Source organism: Panthera pardus, unplaced genomic scaffold, assembly GCF_024362965.1.
Source record: "Panthera pardus isolate Hobbes unplaced genomic scaffold, ASM2436296v1 HiC_scaffold_3, whole genome shotgun sequence".
In the NCBI taxonomy this organism is placed as follows: Eukaryota; Metazoa; Chordata; class Mammalia; order Carnivora; family Felidae; genus Panthera; species Panthera pardus.
The window spans coordinates 26,258,784-26,281,725 of NW_026526876.1; the positions used below are offsets into that span (position 1 = coordinate 26,258,784).

Genomic DNA, 22,942 nt, shown 5'->3' on the forward strand with positions numbered 1-22,942 from the left:
AAAGGAGCTGTATATGCTGACTCCTGGTCAAAATACCTTTTATTTTTAACCTAGGTAATAGTTAACACTCGATTCCATTTCTTAAAAATGCTCTCGGGGCGCCTGGGTGGCTCAGTGGGTTGAGCATCCGACTTCAGCTCGGGTCACAATCTCACGGTTCATGAGTTTGAGCCCCGCATCAGGCTCTGGGCTGATGGCTCAGAGCCTGGAGCCTGCTTCTGATTCTGTGTCTCCCTCTCTCTCTGCCCTTCCCCCATTCATGCTGTGTCTCTGTCTCAAAAAATAAAATAAACATTAAAAAAAATGCTCTCTTTTCTTGTAATATATAAATAAACACAGGGTAAGGTAGGGGAGAAACAACTATAAATTTTACTTCACATTTCCTATATGTAATCTAATTTTTAACATCCTTTAATACTTGACCCCACTCAAACAGAACTACCCTGCAACCCAGCAACTAAGACTACTAGGTATTTATCCAAGGGATACAAGAATGCTTTTTCAAAGGGGGGACATGTACTCCAATGTTTATAGCAGCCCTATCAGCAATAGCCAAATTATGGAAAGAGCCCAAATGTCCACTGACTGATGAATGGATAAAGAAGATGTGGTATTTCTACAATGGAGTATTACTTGGCAATCAAAAAGAATGGAATCTTGCCATCTGCAACAACGTGGATGGAACTGGAGTGTATTACGCTAAGTGAAATAAGTCAGTCAGAGAAAGAGAAGTATCATATGACTTCACTCATATGTGGAATTTAAGATACAAAACAGATGAACATAAAGGAAGGGAAACAAAAATAATATAAAAACAGGGAGGGAGATAAACCATAAGAGACTCTTAAATACAGAGAACAAACTGAGAGTTGCTGGAGGGGTTGTGGGTAGGGGGATGGGCCAAATGGGCAAGGGGCATTAAGGAGGACACTTGTTGGGATGAGCATTAGGTGTTATATGTGAGTGATGAATCACTAAATTCTATTCCTGAAATCATTATTACACTTTACGTTAACTAACTTGGATGTAAATAAAAAAAAAACAATAATGGCGCCTGGGTGGCTTAGTCGGTTGAGTGTCTGACTTCGGCTCAGGTCAGGATCTCGCGGCCCGTGGGTTCGAGCCCCACGTCGGGCTCTGTGCTGACAGCTCAGAGCCTGGAACCTGCTTCGGATTCTGTGTCTCCCTCTCTCTCTGCCCCTGCCCTGCTTGTGCTCAGTCTCTCAAAAAGTAAATAAACATTAAATAAAATAAAATTTGACCCCACTCTTCCTAATTTTATTGTCCACTAAACCATGACTTACTCTCAAAGACTGCTTTTTCCAATCCTTTAAATGTTTAAATAATTTTCCCTCTACTCTTCTAGGTTCTTGTCTGAGACAGTCCCTACAGTAAGACAGCTGAACAGGAGAAAAACAAACAAATGTTTAATAAACATGTATACCTTCTGTATACATGAGGGAGATCCAGGAAACCCAAATAATTCCCTGAAATGGCCCAAACCAGCAACTAAAATGACATGTCCAGCTAAAGACAAAAGATCTTGGGTGTGTGAGGCAGTTATGTGAGGATACCAGGAAAAGCACAGTGAACAAGGTTGTTATGCAGGGTAAGTTGACCTAAGGGTAACTTGTTTTCTCCATTAATAGTTTCTAGAAATTTAGAACGATCCTCTTCCTGGTGCAGAGAGGGAGACATTCTTACAAACAGAGACCTCCCTTGTAAATGTAAAATGTCTCTTACCAAAGGGTAACTTTCACCCAGTTTTCAGAGCTTCTGTGTCTGTAGTTTCTTAATTATAATCATCCTGAAATAATCTTTATGCCAAAGAGCATGCTTGGGGGCGGTAAATTCTGTTCTCCCTCACTGACATTGTACTGGATTGTAATCATAATACACATTCACTGAGGATAATTTGAAAGTTACAGAAAAGGCCAAAGAGGAAAAGAAGTCAGTTATACCAGAGATAAGCCTTAAGTTGGTGTTTTTTCCTAACCACATCATGTAACAGACACTTCATAACTTATTTAAGTAACCTCTCATTTTTATTTTTTATTTTTAAATCTGTATTTATTTATTTTGAGAGAGGGAGAGAGTGAGTGAGTGAGAGAGACCAAGCAAGCATGTGTGAGCAGGGGAGAGACAGAGAGAGAGAGGGAGAGACAGAATCCCAAGCAGGTTTCATGCTGTCAGCACAGAGCCTGACATGGGGCTGGAACCCACAAAACTGTGAGATCGTGACCTGAGCTGAAATCAAGAGTCAGATGCTTAACCAACTAAGCCACCCAAGTGCCCCAAAGTAACCACTGTGGAGCCTGCTTGGGATTCTGTCTCCTCTCTCTCTGCTCCTCCCCTGCTCGTGCTGTCTCTGTCTCTCTCAAAATCAATAACTAAACTGAAAACACAACAAAAAAACAAAACAAAACAAAAAAACCTTTAAAAATTCATAAAATTCTTCAAAATTAGTTTAAACTACCTAACATCTTTCTAGAACATTTACCACTTCTCCATCTAAATGTCATTGATTTTTGTGGGGGAAAAAATGCTTCTAAAAGCACTAGTTTAACAAACATACCATGATGAATCATTAAATTCTACTCCTGAAATGTACATTACACTGTATGTTAACTACCTAGAATTTAAATAAAAACTTAAAACATAAAAAAAACCTCACCAAATATTTCAATATAACAGCAGACTGTACTGTCTAACACAACACATAAAATAAACATCTTATTGATTGTTCAAGAACTTACTATTTTTACTTACTTTACTAAGATTTATTATTTAACCATGTTCTCATTTTCATGAGAACGATTAAATATTTTCAACTAAGTAATCCATACAAAACAGTTCTTATTTAACCCTGAGTTCAAGATTTTTATTAATATGACTTACCACATATATTCCAGATAAGAGAAACTATTCTTTAAAACTATTATTAATCTGACAAGCAATGATGTTATTCAATGTTGTCTATCTCATCTTAAATTTTCATCTGTACATTAATAGGGAATGTCTGACAGAGTACTACGTAAGGTCCCTGAGATAAGTGAAAAGAACTCAAACACATCCGTATGTTGGGAGAAGTGAAGTCTATCCGGTGGCCCGGTTGACGTCACCAGGTGTAAAGGCTGAGCCGTGTGACTGGACCACCCACAACCTCATGGGCACAAGACCTATTTGCATTATCTCCTTGGTCAGCAGGCATTCACTGAGAACTTGGAAGTTCGATCAGTGGCAAAATGGGAAAGCCAACATTCAAGAAGGTCAAAGACATGGTTCTTTGCTCTCGGGATGGAAATTGAGAAAATATGGCCATATCGGACACAATGACCACTTTTAAATTCCTAATCAAAATGACATAAACAGTTTTCTTCAAGAAGTCTCAAGTCTCAAACTTCAGAAAAAAATTTCCCATGTGGTAATTATTCCCCTTCTGGCCCACGACAGGCAATGGCTGCACTCCTCTAAAAATGAATCAATAAATGAATACTGATAGTTGTGCTTCAGGAGACTTGTGGTCTTGAGCTCATTTTTTAATACTTTAACTGTTACTCTCAACAAAAGAATACTACAATTTGTCTAGCAGTAATGACAAAATAGTAATTGTATATTTGTGGAAAAGATACCATAAAACGACATGCACTTTGGACAGTTATTTAGGAACTTTCTACCTTATCAGCTCAAGTCAGGTTTTCATTGATTTTGGCCAAAAGTTATCCTAAAATTTAGGTGGAAAAAAAAAGAGAGAGAGAGAGAGAGAGAGAGAGAGAGAGAAAGGATGTTGTCTTTAAAGTAAGTTATAATAGGGGCGCCTAGGTGGCTCAGTTGGTTGAGCACCCGACTCAGCTCAGGTCATGATCTCAGGGTTCATGGGTCTGAGCCCCACGTCGGGTTCTGTGCTGACAGCTCGGAGCCTGGAGCCTGCTTCCGATTCTGTGTCTCCCTCTCTCTCAGCCCCTCCTCTGCTCACGCTCTGTCAGTCTCTCTCTCTCAAAAGTAAGTAAACATTCAAAAAAACTTTTTGAATAAATAAATACAACGAAGTTATAACAAAACAACCAAAAAGTAACAAGGGCCACCTGGGTGGCTCAGTCAGTTAAACGTCAGACTTCATCTTAGCTCAGGTCAGGATCTTGTGGTTCGTGGGATCCAGCATGGAGCCTACTTGGGACTCTCTTCCTCTCTCTGGCTCTCCTCTCCCCTACTTGTGCACACGCGTACACACTTTCACTCTCAAAATAAATAAATAAAACTTCAAAAAAAATTCCTTATTACTGATTTTGTAAATGAGATGTTTCTCAATTAATACACGGCAGGTATTAATGAATGTCTTAACAATTAAAATCACAATGTGTCTTGCCAGGAAACAAAACCAAAATCTTTTTAATGCTTTTGTCCTACCAAGTCTATTGTTCTAAAAATATGTTTGTATGGTACATACTCAAAAATGGGCCAGTTGCAGAAACAATTGATTCACATGCTAAGAATGAACAAAATTAAATCCCAATACAAAGATTAAGGCTACCAGGGCAGAAATTCACCCAACAAAGATCACAGGCTTATTCACAAAGATCAATGTCTACAGCCTACAAAGAGAAGGCTACAGGTTAGAGAACTCAAACGGTATCATTTGTTTCCGTACATTTAATCTCGTTTAAAAAAGAGGGAACAGAGAAAGGATAAAAGTGCATTTATCTGCATTCAAGGCTAAAGACTTTAGACTTCCTACCCAACAACATAAGAGCCTTGTCCATTCCAATGCCTTTCTATGCCTTTTATTTTTTTTTTTCCCTCTTAAAGCTTTAGATTTCTCAGTTCATTAGAATATAAGGAATTAACACAGGATTTCTAAATCTCAACATGCTGGACTTTATTGGTTTCTCTCGTGGCCAAACTCTGTTGTATAGCAAACTGTCAATGACTTTACTGACAATAAATCCTTGAAAACTGATGTTGACCCAACCAACTCCCGCCCCTAATCCTGGGGAGCAAACAAGCAAACAAACAAAAAACAAAATCCAGAAAACAAACTTTTCCCAAGCAAAGGTGATTCTATTTAGAAATGCACTTTAAATTCCATTACTTCTTTCATTCATGCGCACAGGTAAAAATGATCCACTCGATGAGCTCCCCAGAGACAGATCTACTTCCCTTTCAGACCATAAATATGGACAACACTGTATGGCCTGAGACACACCTATGAACTTTGAGCATTAAATATGATTCAAAGATAATAATATAAATGGGGGGGGGGGGCGCGGGAAGAAGAAGAAAAACTCCATAAATCTCCAGGGGCCAAGTAGTCAAAAACTGCAGTTTTAACAACGCACCAATTCTGTCTTACCTATCAACTCTCTGGGTTGAGCTGTCCTGCTGGGTCCATTACACGGAATGTTCTGATAGGGGGTAGATGAGGTGGTGTTTACCCAGGACTCCGGGGATGAAAAGTTGAAAGAAGATTGGCTACTATGGTCCTGAAGCTCTTTATACTGAGCAAGACTGTCTTGAGGAGTGCTTACTTCTTCAGAACAAGGCTGGACTGAGCTAGATGAGATTCTTCTTTGGTACAAGGGCCGACCAGGTCCTCTGGGTTCATACTACACAAAGAAAACGGAGAGTTCATGAATTAGCGGAACTTACACCGCCTCCCCCTTCAGAACACAGCAATCCCACTGTATGAAACAGCAGTTCTCAAAAGTACTCTCTTCCGTGACGATCACCCCTCCCCACCACCCTGCCCCAAAAAGCAGCCTGCACTCTGGACACAGTGTTCAGGAGACCTGGGTTTAAAACTCAGTTCGGGCCCTTAGCAGGTAGTCCTATGATAACACACATCTAATTTCTGGTTCTGGGGGCACCTGGGTGACTCAGTCAGGTAAGCATCTGACTTTGGCTCCAGTCATGATCTCACGGTCCGTGGGTTCGAGCCCCACATCAGGCTCGGCGCTAACAGCTCAGAGCCTGGAGCCTGCTTCCGATTCTGTCTCTGTGTCTCTCTGCCTCTCCCCTGCCCCAAATAAATAGGTATTTTAAAAAATTAAAATAATAATAATTTCTGGTCTGTAAAATACGGAGCTGAACTACCTGTCCTCAGTTCTAAAACTCTATTACCGTCTTAGGGAACATTAGATTAAGAATGAAGAAACGTATCTGCTCAATATTAAATGGGGGAAATTACAGTCACAGTCAATTAAACCACGGCCACCTTGAATGGCAACCCATTCTAGATTTCTCTCTTGTGCCAAATCTTCACAGCCTCCCGATTTATTATTCCTCAGACTTAATGGCAAGACAGGACTCCTCAAGCCCAACGTGAAGTACTCCTGATCTGGCTCACTGCGTGTGTGTCCTTTCAACACAGTCTTCAATGGACACAGAACATTACTTTCTTCAAAGCAATCCTTTATAGGTTTGAAACCCAATTAACTTACTGCTGGTATTTTCTCCTCCCTGAACCGCACAACCCAGATCCCTTTAACCCTCTCAACAAGACCCACTGCCAGCCATTTCAAGACTGTTGACTGTTCCCCATGCCCTCCGACCGCTGTGACCGATATTCAATCTCCATTCTGGTGGCAAGGCTGTATGAGTGGCAGTTTTAGGTATGCAGCCTCAGCCTAGAGCCAGACTATCTGGGTTAGACCTCAGGCTGCATTTACCAGCCAGGCGTCGCCTGGGCAATTGACCTTAACTCTTGGGAGCTTTGTCTGTAAACATGGCTTCGTTACCCACAGGACCTGCCTCTCAGGATTGTGGTTAAGAATTAAATGAATTAAAAGAATTAAAAGAATTCAGCATGTACAGTATTGAGAACTGTTCCTGGCACACAGGAAGGGCTTGCTGTCATACAAGTGCTTTAATGTAACATATAAAGATAAGATTCCACGTAGATCTTAAATGACAGAATGAGATGGACTTTTTATTGCCCCCTCCCCCTCCTTCTCAATAGTAATAATTTATTATTAAGTTTGTGATCATTATGCTTCTGAGGAATCTTTTTTTTTTTTAACTTTTTTTTATGTTTGTTTATTTTTGACAGAGAGAGAGACAGAGCATGAACAGGGGAGGGGCAGAAAGAGAGGGAGACACAGAATCCGAAGCAGACTCCAGGCTCCGAGCTGTCAGCACAGAGCCCGATGCAGGGCTCAAACTCACAGACCGTGAGATCCTGACCTGAGCTGAATGAAGTCGGATGCTCAACCGACTGAGCCACCCAGGCGCCCCTGAATCTTTCTTTTACCATTACTGTTAGCAATAACTGGAAATCAGGAACTGAAAATTAGATTACAAAGAAGAGAAAGAGATGAATTAGCACAGTAATAGCAGTTTGTTTGTTGGGAATATAAGCACAGATATTGTCGGGCCAGTTAAACGCAGTTAAGTGTGGGTATAAGCACTGTGAGGAGAAAGTCTTCCTAGATGAACCACTAGAATATAAAGCAAGGGAGGGAAGGGGTCTGGACTGGCTGCCATTATTCAGAAGGGTAGGAAAGGACGGGAGGAGAGCAATTTTCTCACTATTAAACAATGAGCACCCGAGTCATTTCTTCATTTCCAAAGTTTTAGCTACTGAATAGAAAGGAAAGAGATCCATCTAGTTAATTCTTTTCATATATTTTTATTGTTCTTCTGTCTGTAAGTATAATATTGAAATTCACCTTCAATTTTGCTCTGCCTTAAAAGCAATTTTTTCAGGGGCACCTGGGTGGCTTAGTTAAGTGTCCAACTCTTGATTTTGGCTCAGGTCATGGTCTCATGCCCCAGCTGACAGCATGGAGTCAGACTGGGATTCTGTCTCCCTCTCTTTCTGCTCCTCCTGTGTGCTCTTTCTTTCTCTCTCAAAATTAAACAAATATTTATGAATGAATGAATGAATGAATGAATGAATGCAACTTGTGTCAATGATCATTCTGAATTTGATTCTGGTTCTCTAGAATATTAGCCATCCTGTCAACTGTGAGTTTAATCAGCACATTTGAAATTTCTTTGTCTAGGTCATTAAATTACGATGCTGAGTAGAATAACTAACCTTTCTAAACTGCTTTATGTTCTCTAAGGCTAGGCAATGAATGATTGATCATTCATTGATCATGATTGATCACAACAGCGTGTGCAGTATGTCTTTTTTATCAAGGTTTGTTACGAAGATCATCAGCTCCTAGAAGCAAAATGAAGTGTTTCTTTGTATTACCATGCCTTGAGTGGTTAGTAAACACAGCCACAATGTGTGGGAAATCACATTCTAAAGTATTTACGTGTGAATATGAGAGTAAAAAAAACTAACATCTGTTACGGGCTCAGAAAGAACAGGTTATAATAAATTCCCTGGGGATACAGAACATTAAGGATATTCATATGAACTTCAGGCATTAACTTTATAAGCCTTTTTTCATTAAATAATAAACATACGCGCACTGGTAGTATAAACAATACCTTTTTACAATGAATAGACACATAGAGCACAAGGAGTGCCTAGGTGGCTCGGTCGGTTAAGCGTCTGACTCTTGATTTCAGCTCAGGTCTGGAGCTTGCGGTTCTTGAGTTCGAACCCCGTATCGGGCTCCCCGCTGACAGCGTGAAGCCTGCTTGGGATTCTCTCTCTCTGCCCCTCCCCCACTGTGCTGGCTCTCTTTCTCTCAAAATAAAGAAACTTGAAAAATCTTAAAATAAAATGAGGAGAACTAAAAATCACAAACCAACAGAAAGGGTGATATGAAAGGAGGCGATATTCAATTAAGGTTTGTAAAAGATGTGTATCATTTTGTGTCTTTCGACTGAAATTCAAAAAACAATCACACAGTTGACATGCAGAGCGGGAGTTGTGCCAAGTACTGGGTAACATATTTATAAGGGTTCCTAAGCGGCTATTGACAAAGAGGAATGTGCAGATGGAATATGAAATTCAATTTCAGGTCATATCGTGAATATGACTGATCCTTGATGTCAGAAAAAGAACAAAAACTTACAATTATTTTTAAAAAGCCTACTGGTACATCTATTTCATACAACATGGATGAAGGTAATGTATGAAAATATGATTTGCTTCTTTGGATCTGTCCTGAAAGGAATGTGAGTAAAGGCAGAGAAATCTTGACGACAACTGAAAATAAATGGTTTATATACCAAACAAATTACATTTTAGCGGTTCTGCAGTTTTCAGCATACGAATCCTACACAGGTTTTGTTAGCTTTAAACCTATTTCATTTTTCTTTGGGCTATTTGTAAATGGTATTGGCTTGTACATTTTGGTTCCCAATTATACATTGCTAATATACAGAAATGACATCGATTTGTGGGTGTTGGCTGTATATCCTGTAACCTTGCTATATTCATGTTAGTCACAGGATTTTTGTTGGTTTGTTTTCTGGATAGATTCCTTGGGTTTTCCTACATTGACAATCATGTCATCTTTAAACAGGGACAGTTTTATTTCTTCCTTTCTAATCCCTTTGTCTTTTATTTCTTTTTCTTGCCTTACTGCTTTGGTTAAGATTTCCAGTACAATGTTTAAATAGGAGTGTTGAGAGCAAACATTTTACCTTGTTCCTAGTTTTATTCATTCATTCATTTATTTATTTATTTATTTATTTATTTATTTATTTATTTATTTATTTTTATTTAGATCTTTATTTATTTTTGAAAGAGAGACACAGCGTGACCAGGGGAGGGGCAAAGAGAGAGGACACAGGGACACAGGATCCGAAGCAGGCTCCAGGCTCTGAGCTGTCAGCACAGAGCCCGATGAGGGGCCCAAACTCACCAACCATGAGATCATGACCTGAGCTGAAGTCAGATGCTTAACCAACTGAGATACCCAGGCGGCCCTCTTGCTCCTAGTTTTAAAGAGAAAGCATTCATCTCTGCCATTAAATATGATGGTAGCTGTGGGATTTTTACAGGTGCTCTTTAACAGGTTGAGGAATTTCCCTTCAATTTCCAGTTTGCTAAGAGCTTTTATGCATCAAATGTATGTGGCTTTCGGTTTTTTTTCCGGGGGGGGGGGGGGGGGGGGGGTATCTCTTGATATAATCATGTGATTTTTCGCTTTAGACAGTATGGTGGATTATACTTATTTATTTGCAAATACTGAACCAGTTTTGCATTCTGGGAATAAGCCCTGAAATGGTCATACTGTATTATTCTTTTTTATTTCATTTTTATTTTTTTATTAAAAAAATTTTTTTTAATGTTTATTTTTGAGAAAGAGAGAGATACAGAGTGCGAGCGGGGGAGGGTCAGAGAGGGAGACACAGAATCTGAAGCAGGCTCCAGGCTCTGTGCTGTCAGCACAGAGCCCAACGCGGGGCTTAAACTCACAGACCACTATATCATGACCTAAGCCGAAGTCAGATGTTTAACGGACTGGGCCACCCAGGCTCCCCTGTATTATTCTTTTTTATATACTGAATTCAATACACTTAAGTTTCGTTGAGGATATCTGCATCAGTGTTCACAAATATAAGTCTAAAGTGATGCCTGGGTGGCTCAGTCTGTTGAGTGTCTGACTTTGGTGACTTCAGCCCAGGTCAAGATCTTGTGGGTCATGGGTTCAAGCCCCACATCGGGCTCTGTGCTGACAGCTCAGAGTCTGGAGCCTGCTTTGGATTCTGTGTCTCCCTCTCTCTCTGCTCCTCTCCTGCTTGTGCTCGGTCTGTCTGTCTCTCTCAAAAATAAAAAAAATTTAAGTTACATATATATATTTATATTTGTATATTTGTATATATGTATATATCTGTAGTTCTTCCCTATATGTACTGGATTTGTCTAGTTCTGGTATCAAAGTAATGCTGGCCATATATAAGTATTTCCTTCTCTTCCGTTCTCTGGAGAAGACTGTGTAGATTGGTGGTATTTCTTCTTTAACATGTTTGGAGGAATTCAAATAGTAAGCTATCTGGGCCTGAAGAATTCTTCTTTGGTAGGTTTTGAAACTACAAATTCAGGGTCTTTGATAGTCAATAAATATTTAACAAAAGAATTAAAATGTTGAAAGTTGAATACCGTATTTTCTATTTAATTTTCTCAAGATTTGAGGAAGAAATTCTGGACTTCGCACTCTTACTTAGGCACTACTTACTTCAAATTAGCTCCTCATAAGGTTATCATCTTTTGTTTAAAGCAATGTGCTATTAGTTTCATAGAGAGGTACAGAGTAACCCAGAAAGAAAGAAACTAGAAAAGAGGAAGGAGAGGAGTATCCCTGTTTCAGTATTCCTGAAAACAATCAATATTGGGACGCCTGGGTGGCTCAGTCGGTTCAGCATGGGACTCTTGGTTTCGGCTCAGGTCATGATCTCACAGCTCGTGAGTTTGGGCTCTGTGCTGGCGGTGCGGAGCCTGCTTGGGATTCTCTCTCATATTCTCTCTCCCCCCTCCCCCCCTTACTTGGGTACACATGCTCTCTCTCAAAATAAATAAACATTTAAAGGAAGAAAACAATCAATATTAGCAAGCCAGGAAAAATGTGAGGGATACGCTGTAGTTTGCAACAATGTCTATGGGTTCGTGTGATGTAAGCTATAGAAAAGTACTTGATAACTTACAAAACAGTATTTTTTAAAAGGCATGATGTCCAGTTAGTGGTGGAAACTGGCCCGAGACCCCTCAGAAATAATAATAATAAATGAATATAAAAGATCTACAACAATCAAGACTGATGACTGGTCATCAATAAAGGACACATTTCTGGAATATATGGAGAGACTCAATGGAGGAATGGTGTCTGTGGAAGAAGGACGGAGTTGCAGGACCAACTAAGATGGGAACCAATCAGCCCTGCTGACTGAGCCCTGAGGCTCAAGCCTCAGCAACACCAGCCACAATGGCAAGTGAAGCGATAAAATTGGGGGGTTAAATGAAAGTCTATGCAGGGAACAGCTGGTCTCTCCCTGTATTCCCCCCAACAACCAGAGGAATCCAAGCATTAAAAGGTCCCCAGGGAAAAAGCCTGCCAGGCAGTAAGTCCTGGGATACATGCAAAACTCCCCAGTTGCTTTTTAGTGATACACTTAACTGAAGGTTACTAGGCATATATTTTATTTATTTTTTTTTTTTTAATTTTTTTTTTTAACATTTTATTTATTTTTGAGACAGAGAGAGACAGAGCATGAACAGGGGAGGGGCAGAGAGAGGGGGAGACAGAGAATCGGAAGCAGGCTCCAGGCTCTGAGCCATCAGCCCAGAGCCCGACGCGGGGCTCGAACTCACGGACCGCGAGATTGTGACCTGAGCTGAAGTCGGCCGCTTCGACTGAGCCACCCAGGTGTCCCAGGTTACTAGGCATTTAAAAAGAATCTCCACCATAAAAGTTGGTCACAGGTAAACAAACAGGAAGGGGGGGGGTAACAATGATGTTTTAAAAATATTTTTAAAAATTTAAAACATTGTTTTAGTTCCTACAGAAATACTAAACCTATTAGATAACAACAACAAACCCTCAACTGGTTTCCTTGGGGGGGGGGGGGAGGGTGTGTTACATTTATAAAAATAAAAATAATCAGTTATGAAAAAGGAAAAATTTGAGAATAAAAGAACTCTTGGAAATTAAGTATTTGTGGCCTCAAATCTAAAATGCAACAGAAGGGTTTGTAGGCAAAATAAAAAAAAAAAATCTTTCAGAAAGTAGGAAAATACACAAAGGTATCAAAATCTGACAGGACCAAAAAAGATTTGGAGAATCCAGGAGGTCTAAGAACTTATCAACAAAAGCTTTAGGAAGAGAGAAACACAGAAGATAGATGGTAGAACAGAATCAAAGAAATAATGTAAGACGATTTCAAAGAGCTAAAGGATAGGAGTCTTTCTCTAGAGAAATGCTACCTCAAAGATCTCTCTGTGATGATGGAGATGTTCTGTACCTTCGCTGTCCAAATGAAATGTGGCTAGTGGAAATAAGAAACAATATTTTATCTCATTTCAATTATTTTTAAAATAAAATGCACGATCTTGGGCAGAACTTTAAAGATAACTTTAACGTCACATTAGGTTCAAAAGATTCGATCATAATGATAGGTAAATAAGAATTGGCCTTAATTTCCAAAACCGTGGTACATTTATTTCTGGGTTTTGTTATTGTTTTTCTTAAAAGAAGGGTATACTGAAATGAATGTGACTTTGTAGCACAGTGTATTAAAATCAATTTAGTTCTAAATAAAGAAAAATACCATTTGAAGCAGCTCACAGGCAGGGGCGCTTGCAATGTGCAAATAGTGTTTTTCCCACCAAGCAATATTATTTTCCTACAACCAAACACAAGGTAATAGAGGAGATACTAGAATGAATGCAGTATTATATCTAAGAGAGAAATGTCAGATTCACTGCTGTGACATGTTGAGCTACCCTGAATCTATCTGGCTCTCGTTTACTCTTCTTGAATGTGAAACAGTCCAGCTCCATTAGAGACCACAAAGCCTCTTACAATGAGAAAATGTCAGTTTGGGTAGGAAAGAAATATTACACGGGAGTTTGCCCTCAGCTCCTAACTATTTGCATTCTCTCTGAAGAATCATAATTATCATAATTAAATAAATTTCCCAGCTTTAAAACACAGGTAGTGCCAGAGAATCTTTGTTTTATTTTTAAAGAACATTGAGAAATGAAGTACGTTCCTTATAGTTAATTTTCTGGTATCTGAGATCTCTACATTAATCATTTGAACAGTCGAACATTTAGCAGCTGGAACTAGACAGCTTTTAAGAATGAAGAATTCTAAAATGAACCATCAACCCCCCAGCCTCCCCGCCAAAAAGGAAAACTTTATATATCTGAAGACCTCTTTGGTCCCAGGAATATAATTTGGTTTCCCCCAATCTCCACCCCCATACCTACTTCCTGTCAACTGCCATCACTTCTTGGTTTGCAGGAAGAAACCTTACTTGAGGCATAAAGAGCTGAGCAGTGTGAAACAGCATAGGGCTGGGAGTCCGGAGTCTCAGCTCCACTTTGATTAGTAAAACTAGGGGCGCCTGGGTGGCGCAGTCGGTTAAGCGTCCGACTTCAGCCAGGTCACGATCTCGCGGTCAGTGAGTTCGAGCCCCGCGTCAGGCTCTGGGCTGATGGCTCGGAGCCTGGAGCCTGTTTCCGATTCTGTGTCTCCCTCTCTCTCTGCCCCTCCCCCGTTCATGCTCTGTCTCTCTCTGTCCCCAAAATAAATAAAAAACGTTGATTAGTAAAACTGTGTTAAGCTGCAAGTCTCTCAACATCTTGGTGCCTCAGGCTCCTTTAAAAAGGAGGAGTGAGAATAAATGATCTTCAAGGCCTCGACTACCTCCAAAGTTCTCAGTTTTTTAAAAGAGGCTTCAATAAATCAAAGTCTTTGTTAATGAGAATATATTTAAACTCTTTTTTATTAAAATATCCAAATATAATCCATTAACAACTTTAACAATCATCAACAATTTGCTGTATCTGCTAAAATAATTCAAATATGATACAAACCTGTTTAAGTCATCTAAATTCAAAACCTATACAGCATGCTAACTGACTACAATAAAACGCGTTTCGGACAATGAGTTTAAAATTTCAGATTTTTCTTCCCACAGAGGGAAATTTCTATGAAATTTACACTGAAAGACAAGGGCCTGCAACTATAAATTTCAGAAGATAATAAATTTCAGAAGAAGATCCCTCTATGCAAAAGAAAGCTATTTCCAACAGAGAATGCCCTTTGTATTTCTACCTATACTTCAGCACTACGGACCCCTAAGGTGTTTAAAAGTATCAACTATGCTTTTCTTCCCTTGTTTCCTGACCATGTTTTGTTTCCTGTTATTTTACACAGTTCTCACTTTCTTTCATGAAGAGACTATTCCTTCCACAACTGTCTCCTGCCAATCAGATTGTTCCTTTACTTTTAGACAGCAGCCCATCAGTGTTTGACTCTCCAGTTTCATTTTGGAGTCCCCGGGTCTAAAATCATTTCATTATTTATTGCTTAACAGCTCATTTTACTCTGTGAGAGATCCTTACTTCTAGGTTCAGTATCGACTCCACGTATGTTTGTGTGTTTATAAATATTCATTATGTTGCTAAACATACGCTCATTTTCCAAGAAATCAAGGGCTGTCTTTCTAAATATCAAAATAGAATACTAAAACTTCAAAAGCCATTTCAGGAAAAACTAATTGACTAAGTTCATACATAAATTTGTATTTGTTAAAGATGGGTTGTCAGTGTAAGTAAAAAATTCATCATCTGCTTACCGTTACCATTGTCTTATAAAGTATACCTCTGATGTATGAGGTTACCAAGCCATTTTACATGTATACGTATAAATAAGTAACTGGGGGAAAGGTCAGAAACTAAGTTAATTAGGGCTCTATTTATAATTATACTATCAAATCTAATCACTAAGGAAGAGCTAAATGCTCTACTAGAAATTCCAAGTCTCATTAACTATGGTGCCAGAAATTTTCATTAAAATAGAACACCTCATTTAAATGATTAGCTTTGACACTTTGAGCACGAACGGAGGTGCAATTTATTAATCTGTTGATCATGATCTCCGTTATGTGCATCAGATGGTTTATTAGATACCATACATCAACCATCCCTCTGCGAAGACCACCTGGCTGTACAACGTAAGTCGCAAGCTATCCTCACCCTCTTCTAAAGTAGGACAGGCAGAACATGTCAAGCAGCCAAGAAAATACTCTTCAAGTTACACTCGTACAATACTTTGCATCCAAGAAGGGAACTTGGGGGCGTGGGGTAATTAGACAAGACTAAAATCAAAACTACCAACTAACTTCAAAACTAGAGTTCTGTGAAGGGAAAAATGAAAACTAACAGACGAGTCCAAAGTGTCTTTGTTCAAAAACCAACACGTAAGACCTATTTCAAAGCAGATTTCACCACAGAGGCATCTCTAAGATGCCGTCAGCAAGTGCTGCTTTGCTGAAAGCCCCTCAAGATGAGTGACTCACGGTCACCCACTCCCCTGGGAGGCCATCGCCACGACACCACTGCTGCGACACAAGAACGTGCGGCTTCAAATTCTGAGGCTTTTCCAGTGGAGCTTTTAAAAAAGAATTTGCCGTGTGTTACTCATAAGCACTTCTAATCAAACTGTTTTACGGTGAAATACATCTTAAATGGCAAAGGCTTTGTTCTGCACTAACCAGTGTCAGAATTGCTGGTTCTATGGTCATGTTTTTAACGTGGTAAAACTATGCCCACTTCAGAAGAATGAGGATTTGTCTCTCAAGATAAAATAACTGGGAAACATAATGGGAAAAGAAGGCCCCATTCATAACAGAAAAAAACAAGGGAAAAATCAACGTAAGAGGAAATTTAACCAGTAATAAAGCTGCTACAGAATTTTACAGAGGAACATTCAGACAATAAAAAAGGAAGGGAGGGAGAGAGGCGGGGGTGGGGGGGAAGAATTAAAATATTTGCACCAATAAGAGATCGTACCAGTTCCTAAATGAGAGGTTTAATATATTGGTAAAGACAAAGTTTCTCCCAATTTAAGGTATATGTTTGATGTAATTAAAAAAACACAAACAAGAAAGGCTTTTCTTTGGGAGTGGGGGACGGTGCGGGAGTGGGAAGAGTTCACAAAGGTATTCTCAACTTACAGTAGAAAAACCCAATGACTTTTTCCCTCGACCTCTACAAGGAGAAAAAAAGCAGTAAGCAAGACTTTATACTATCAAATTAGAATACTACAAAGGCCTCAAAAATTAAAACAGTGCAATTCTGGTACAGGAACTATACAGACAGAGGAGGAGAAAAATAGAAAGTCTGGAAACAGATCCAAGTTTACACCAAAGAACAGCATCTCACTCAGAAGTTAAATTATAAAGTTGTCATACAAAGTGGAAAATCTCATACAGAAAAAATTACCCGTGAAAAATTGCGAATCATGCCAAAATGACCAGAAACGGAGCCCTCGGAAGCTCTGAGGCCAAGAATTAACTTCTACTGTTTCTCTTCACGCTTCCTTGCTCCCCACTCCCGCAGCAGTCGTTGGAATGAAAGCATGAGACAGTGCTGCTGTAAAGAATTTAGCATTTTCGGAAGAAAGCTACTATTCTGTATGGTGATAATGCAATCACTTCGTGAGTATGAAGACAACTAGCTAAATATTTAGAGAAAAATTACATCATAATCCCAAGCTTACCCTGAGATTTAAAATCCAATTGGAGCAGCTGGTCGATCTATTTCCAATCAGGAACGGTCCGTAATGTGGCCCAGGGCAAGGATGTCACCTGTGCCATCAGCTCCCCTCCTTGCCCCGTCATCAAAAAGAACTAGAAGTGGAAGGAGGGTGCTGGCACCACGGCCAGACCACAGTGCCCCGGCCTCATCCCAGCAGCTGAGGGCCAGGGCTTCTGCTACATTTAAGGTAGGGTAAGGAAAACCCATGGACTTACGCCTTAAACAGCTAAATGAGAATACTCTGAACATGTTAAGTAGCAAAAATGTTACAGAATAGGATCAAGATCCCATTTAGGCGCCGTGACTGGTGGAAAGAAAGGTTTGATGGGGTGATATAACTGAGCACAGCAATTCGGGGGGGGGGGGGGGGCTGGGGGTGGGGACGGGGGGACGGTTTCAAGTTTTCCCAACAAGTAATCAACCAAATGTTCCTATTTAAGAATGCTATAAAACCACATGTTCATCTCTATGAACGCTATGAAGAGCCAAGTGTTGCAGTAGCTATCTTTGTATCGTGAAACTAGAAATAATTTCTCTAACTGCTACATTTTCCATGCTGAGGGTGTACTTCATTTGTCAAAAGGAAACCAAAATTATAAAAAAGAAAATACTAATGCAACAATATGAAAAACCATCTCTGTTCAAGTTAACTGTTAAGCTAACACCTAGATGTTTTCACCTCACATAAGATTAATCTACCCAGGTTTCTCACAATAAAAGAATTCATAGTACGGAAGGAAACAAGACATTTTTCTGTATTGTTACTGTTAAAGAAACTATTTTAAAAGGCTGGAAAGAAACGGCAAACACAAACTATTCATTCTATGAGATGATTCATATAAAAATCATTTTGTACCACACAATGCGCAAACACTATTATCCCAATGCACTGAAAATGTCAAATCTGCAATGCGGTAAAAACAAGATTTTCCTTGTGGAGGTATTTTTTCCATGTCACAAGACAGTCATCATTAGTGAATCTCGTGCATCGAGATAAAGGTGACTAAAAGTTTCTGCAAGAGTAATTTCATTCTAAGGACCCACTGACAATCGAGGGCACTTACAAACAGCTTAACAGTACTGTCAAACACGAAGGGCTTGAAGGTGCAAACAATTTAAATTCCAAGACCTAGGGATATTTAAAGTACCTGAATCGCTATTTGGAACTATTTAGTAAAGTATAACTCTTCACAGAAGCTGGTAAAACCTCCGGCACACTGGTCTCTCCACATGTTATGAACTCATGTGGCAGGTTAAATCAAAAACATCACAAGAGGTATCAGTAAAGACGGTGGAGTCCACCGCTCCATAAACGCAATGAAAATACTGCCAAAAACTGTCACCATCAACTTTCTCGAAATTCGGGAGACTGACGCCTACAGCAACCAGGGGAGCATTTCATCAAGAAAAGGAGGGAAAATTCAGCAAGAATAGTGAGCTCTGCAGTACTTTAACTTACTCTATCTAGTCCCAACACCCTCCTCTCTCAGGCTGGGTGGCTCAGTGAAGACAAGATCCTGCATTTCCAGCACCAGCACCAGAGGGAGCAGAACAGGCCCCGTTCTCAAAGAACTGTAAGTATTTGTTGTGACCTGTCTGGTAGTCCCAGGAAGAGTGGCTCAAAAACAAACAAACAAAAACACCTGCCTTATCTTGTCTAATTCAGAACTTAACCAGTAATAATAAGGCCGTATCAAAACCATTCGAAGGCAAATGTTTTTTAGTCACTGCTACCTGAACCAAACAGCAGACTAACCAAAAGCTTTGGAGGCAAGGCTGAGAAATGAGATGCTTTGCGAAATAAGGGCTTTGAGGAGCCACTGCGGGCTGATCCGGAAGCTGTGCGGCAGCAGGAGGTGAGGGCTAAGGCAGAGATGTCAACTGCCTGGCTGAGCACAGAAGGGGTGCCCAAAAGCACAAAAACTGAGCCTCTGAAAAAACTGGGCCGTGGTTTTAGTCCCAGGCGTTTAAGGAAATCTCCATGCAATGATCAGCTGACCATTAAGCTAACAACATAAAGACTTCAGAGGTGACACATCACAACCACAGACTTTAAAAAATTAATTCAGCATTTTACAATTAGTTCAAAATTATTTTTTAGCTGATCAGAAAAGTCACTAAACAAATGACAGCAAAATAAAAAAGCAAAAGGATGAGAAAAGAGATTCCATGCAAACCGTAGTGAAGAGAGAGCTGTGGTGGCTGCACAAAGATCAGGGAAAAGAAAAAAAATACTTGAAGACAACAACTGTTATGAGAGGAAAAGAACATTATATAATGGTGAAAAGGTCAATCTGTCAAGAAGATATAACAATTATAAATATACATAAACCTAACAGCAAAGCCCCAAAGTGCATGAAGCATAAACTGAAGAGTCAGAAGATTCAACATTAATAGTTGAGAGATTTCATTCACTACCCTACCTTCACTAAGGGATATAAAACCTAGACAGAGATCTAAAGGAAACCAAAAATGTGAACAACATATAAACCAAATAGACCTAACACTCCACCCAACAAGAACAAAGTATTCATTCTTCTCCAGTGCACTTGAAACATTTCTCCAGAAAAGACCAATGTTAGGTGGCAAAACAAATCTGAGTAAATTTTAACAGGTTAAAATCATACAAAGTATATTCTCTAACCACAATAGAATGGAATTAGAAATCAAAAACAAGGAAATTTTAAAAACTCACCCTAGATACACTTGCTTTTCTCTAATTTGCCAAATATTCACCTTAAACGTCATACTAGGGGTTCTGGCCAGGGCAATTAGGCAAGAAAAAGAAATAAAAGGTATCCAGGGGCACCCGGGTGGCTCTGTCGGTTGAGCGACTCTTGGTTTCAGCTTGGGTCACGATCTCGCAGTTTGTGAGTTCAAGCCCAACACTGGGCTCTGCGCTGACAGTGCAGAGCCTGCTTGGGATTTCTACCCACCCCCACCCCCACCCCCTCCCCTGCCGCCTCTCCCCAGCTTCTTCCCTCCTTTTCTCCCCCCACCCCCGCCCTCTCTCTCAAAACACACACACACACACACACACACACACACACACACACACACACACACAAAGATTTTAAAAGGCATCCAGATTGGAAAGGAGGAACAAAAATATATTTGTAGATGGCATTTTCTTCTATATAAAAAAACCGCAAGGTATCCACAAAAAATCTATTAGAGCCAATTAAGAGTTCAGTAAACTTGCAGATATATAATCACTATATTACTAACTGTATTTCTACACACTATTAATAAACAATCCAAAAATGAATTAAGAAAACAATTCCATTTACAACAGCAGGAAAAAGAATAAAATACCTTTAGGACAAATTCAACAAAAGAAGTGTGAGATTTATACCTGGAAAACTACAAAATACTGTTGAAGAAAAATTTCAAAGGACCTACACAAAAAAGAAAGATATCTCATGTTCAGGGCCAGAGGGCTTAATACTGTTAAGGTAACAATACTTAACAATACCCAAATTAATCTGATTTAAAGCAATCCCTTTTAAAATCCCAGCTGACTTTTTTTTTTTTTTTTTTGCAGAAATTGACAAACTGATCCTAAATTTCATATGGAAATTCAGAGACCTAGAAGGGCCAAAACAATCTTGAAAAAGAAAAAGTACAAAACTCACTACAAAGATACAGTGTATACAAGACAGTGTGGTAGAGACATAGACCGTAATGAATAGAATTGAAAGCCTACAAGTAATCCCATACATCTATGGTCAATTGATCTTTGACAAGGTTGCCAAGACCATTCAATGGAGAAAGAAGTCTTTTCAACAAATGGTACTGAGAACACTGGATAACCACGTGCAAAATAATGAATTTGACATCGCTGCATGTAATACACAAAAATTAACTCAAAATGGATCAAAGAACTCAATGTAAAAACTAAACCTCTTAAACTAGGATAAGTAGATATAAATCTCCATGACTTTGGATTAGACAACAGTTTCTTAGGTAGGACATCAAAAGCACGGTAACAGGAACAACAACAACAAAGAACAGAAAAATCGGACTTTTTCCAAATTAAATAGAAATTCCAATTTCATGCATCAAAGATACTATTAAAGTAAAAAGACACAGAAGGAGAAAATATGGTAAATCATATATGTGATAGGAATCTAGTATCCAGAATATATGTAAACACTTTTTTAAAGTTTATTTATTTTGAGAGAGAGAGACAGAGAGGGCACAAGTGGGGGAGGGGCAGAGAGAGAGGGAAAGAGAGAATCCTAAGCAGGCCCTACCCTGTCAGAGTAGAGCCTGACCCAGGGCTCAATCCCATGAACTGTGAGATCATGACCTGAGCTGAAATGAAGAGCTGGACGCTAAACTGACTGAGCCACCCAAGGACCCCCAGAATATATTTAAAAACTCTTACAGCTCCACAACAAAAGGGTAACCAACCATGTTTCAAACTAGGCAAAGGATGTGAATGGACATTTCTCCAAAGAAGATACACAAATGGCCAATAACCACATGAAGCGATGCTCAACATCGTTAGTCATTAGAGAAATGCATGGCAAAACTACAAAGAGATGCCACTACATACCCACTAAATGGCGCTATATATATATATATATATATATATATATATATATATATATATATATATATATATTTTTTTTTTTTTAAACAAAGGAGATATTGGAACCCTCATACAACAGTACTGGGAATGTAAAATAGTACAAGGCACTGGGGTAAACAGTTTAGCAGCTCCTCAAAAAAGTCAAACCTAGAGTTACTAGAATGACCCAGGAATGTCAGGTACATAACTAACCAAGAGAACAAAAAATATGCTTTCACGCGAAAACTTGTTTGGCAGAATTATGCATAATAGCAAAATAAAAGGACACAACCCAAATGTCCACCAGCTGAGGAAGAAATCAACAAATTGTGGCATAGCCATACGATGGAATATTACTCAGCCACAAAAAGGAATGAAATACTGACACATGCTACAAAGTGCATGCACTTCGAAAACATTACACTAACACAAAGAAGCCAGGCCACATTCAGTATGATTCCATTCATATGAAATGTCTCCACGGAGACAGAAAGTAGATTAGTAGCTACTAGAGACTGGAGGCATGAGGGGAGTAGGGAGCAACTACTTAATGGTTATGGGGGGGGGGGGGGGTCTCTTAGGGTGACAACAATGTGCTGGAACCAGAGAGTGGGGGTGGCTACATGATATTGTACATATGTTAGAATCTACTAAATTGTAGTTTAAAATGATTAAAAGAGAATTTTTTGTTATATGAATTTTATCAGAAATAAATACAGGGGTGCCTGGGTGGCTCAGTCGGTTAAGCATCCGACTTCAGCTCAGGTCGTATCTCAAGGTTCGTTGAGTTTGAGCCCCACATCCAGCTCTGTGCTGACAGCACGGAGCCTGCTTGGGATTCTCTCCCTCCCTCTCTTTCTGACCCTTCTCCACTCTCTCTCTCTTCCAAAATAAACTTAAAAAAAAAAAAAGAAATACATACGTAAGTACATAAAACATCACGTAACTGAAAATGACATTACTGCACAGTTAAGCCTTTCCATTACATTTTGAAATAATGTCAGATATGTGTCAATTCTTTAAAGGTATGGTTCCAAATTTCTAGATCCTCACAATACATATATACAGATACCAATTCGTCTTATGCTTATAATTTATATTAGGAACCTGAGATAGCAATTAAGTTGTTTTCATCACAATGATTATATGAGACAAGCCAATCAATGTATACTGGAACGATCTGAACAAATTACGTC

General features: G+C 39.4%; 1 protein-coding gene across 5 annotated transcripts in view; it reads right to left on the reverse strand.

Annotated features, from left to right (window-relative positions):
* The window catches only part of HELZ (helicase with zinc finger), a 159,765-nt gene that overhangs the window by 4,876 nt on the left and 131,947 nt on the right, over positions 1–22,942 (reverse strand). For all 5 annotated transcript variants that reach the window (XM_019466466.2, XM_019466462.2, XM_019466464.2 and 2 more), the window contains one exon: positions 5,351–5,603. In XM_019466466.2, coding sequence (XP_019322011.2) covers positions 5,351–5,603 — 253 coding nt within the window. The remainder of the gene's footprint in view (positions 1–5,350; positions 5,604–22,942) is intronic.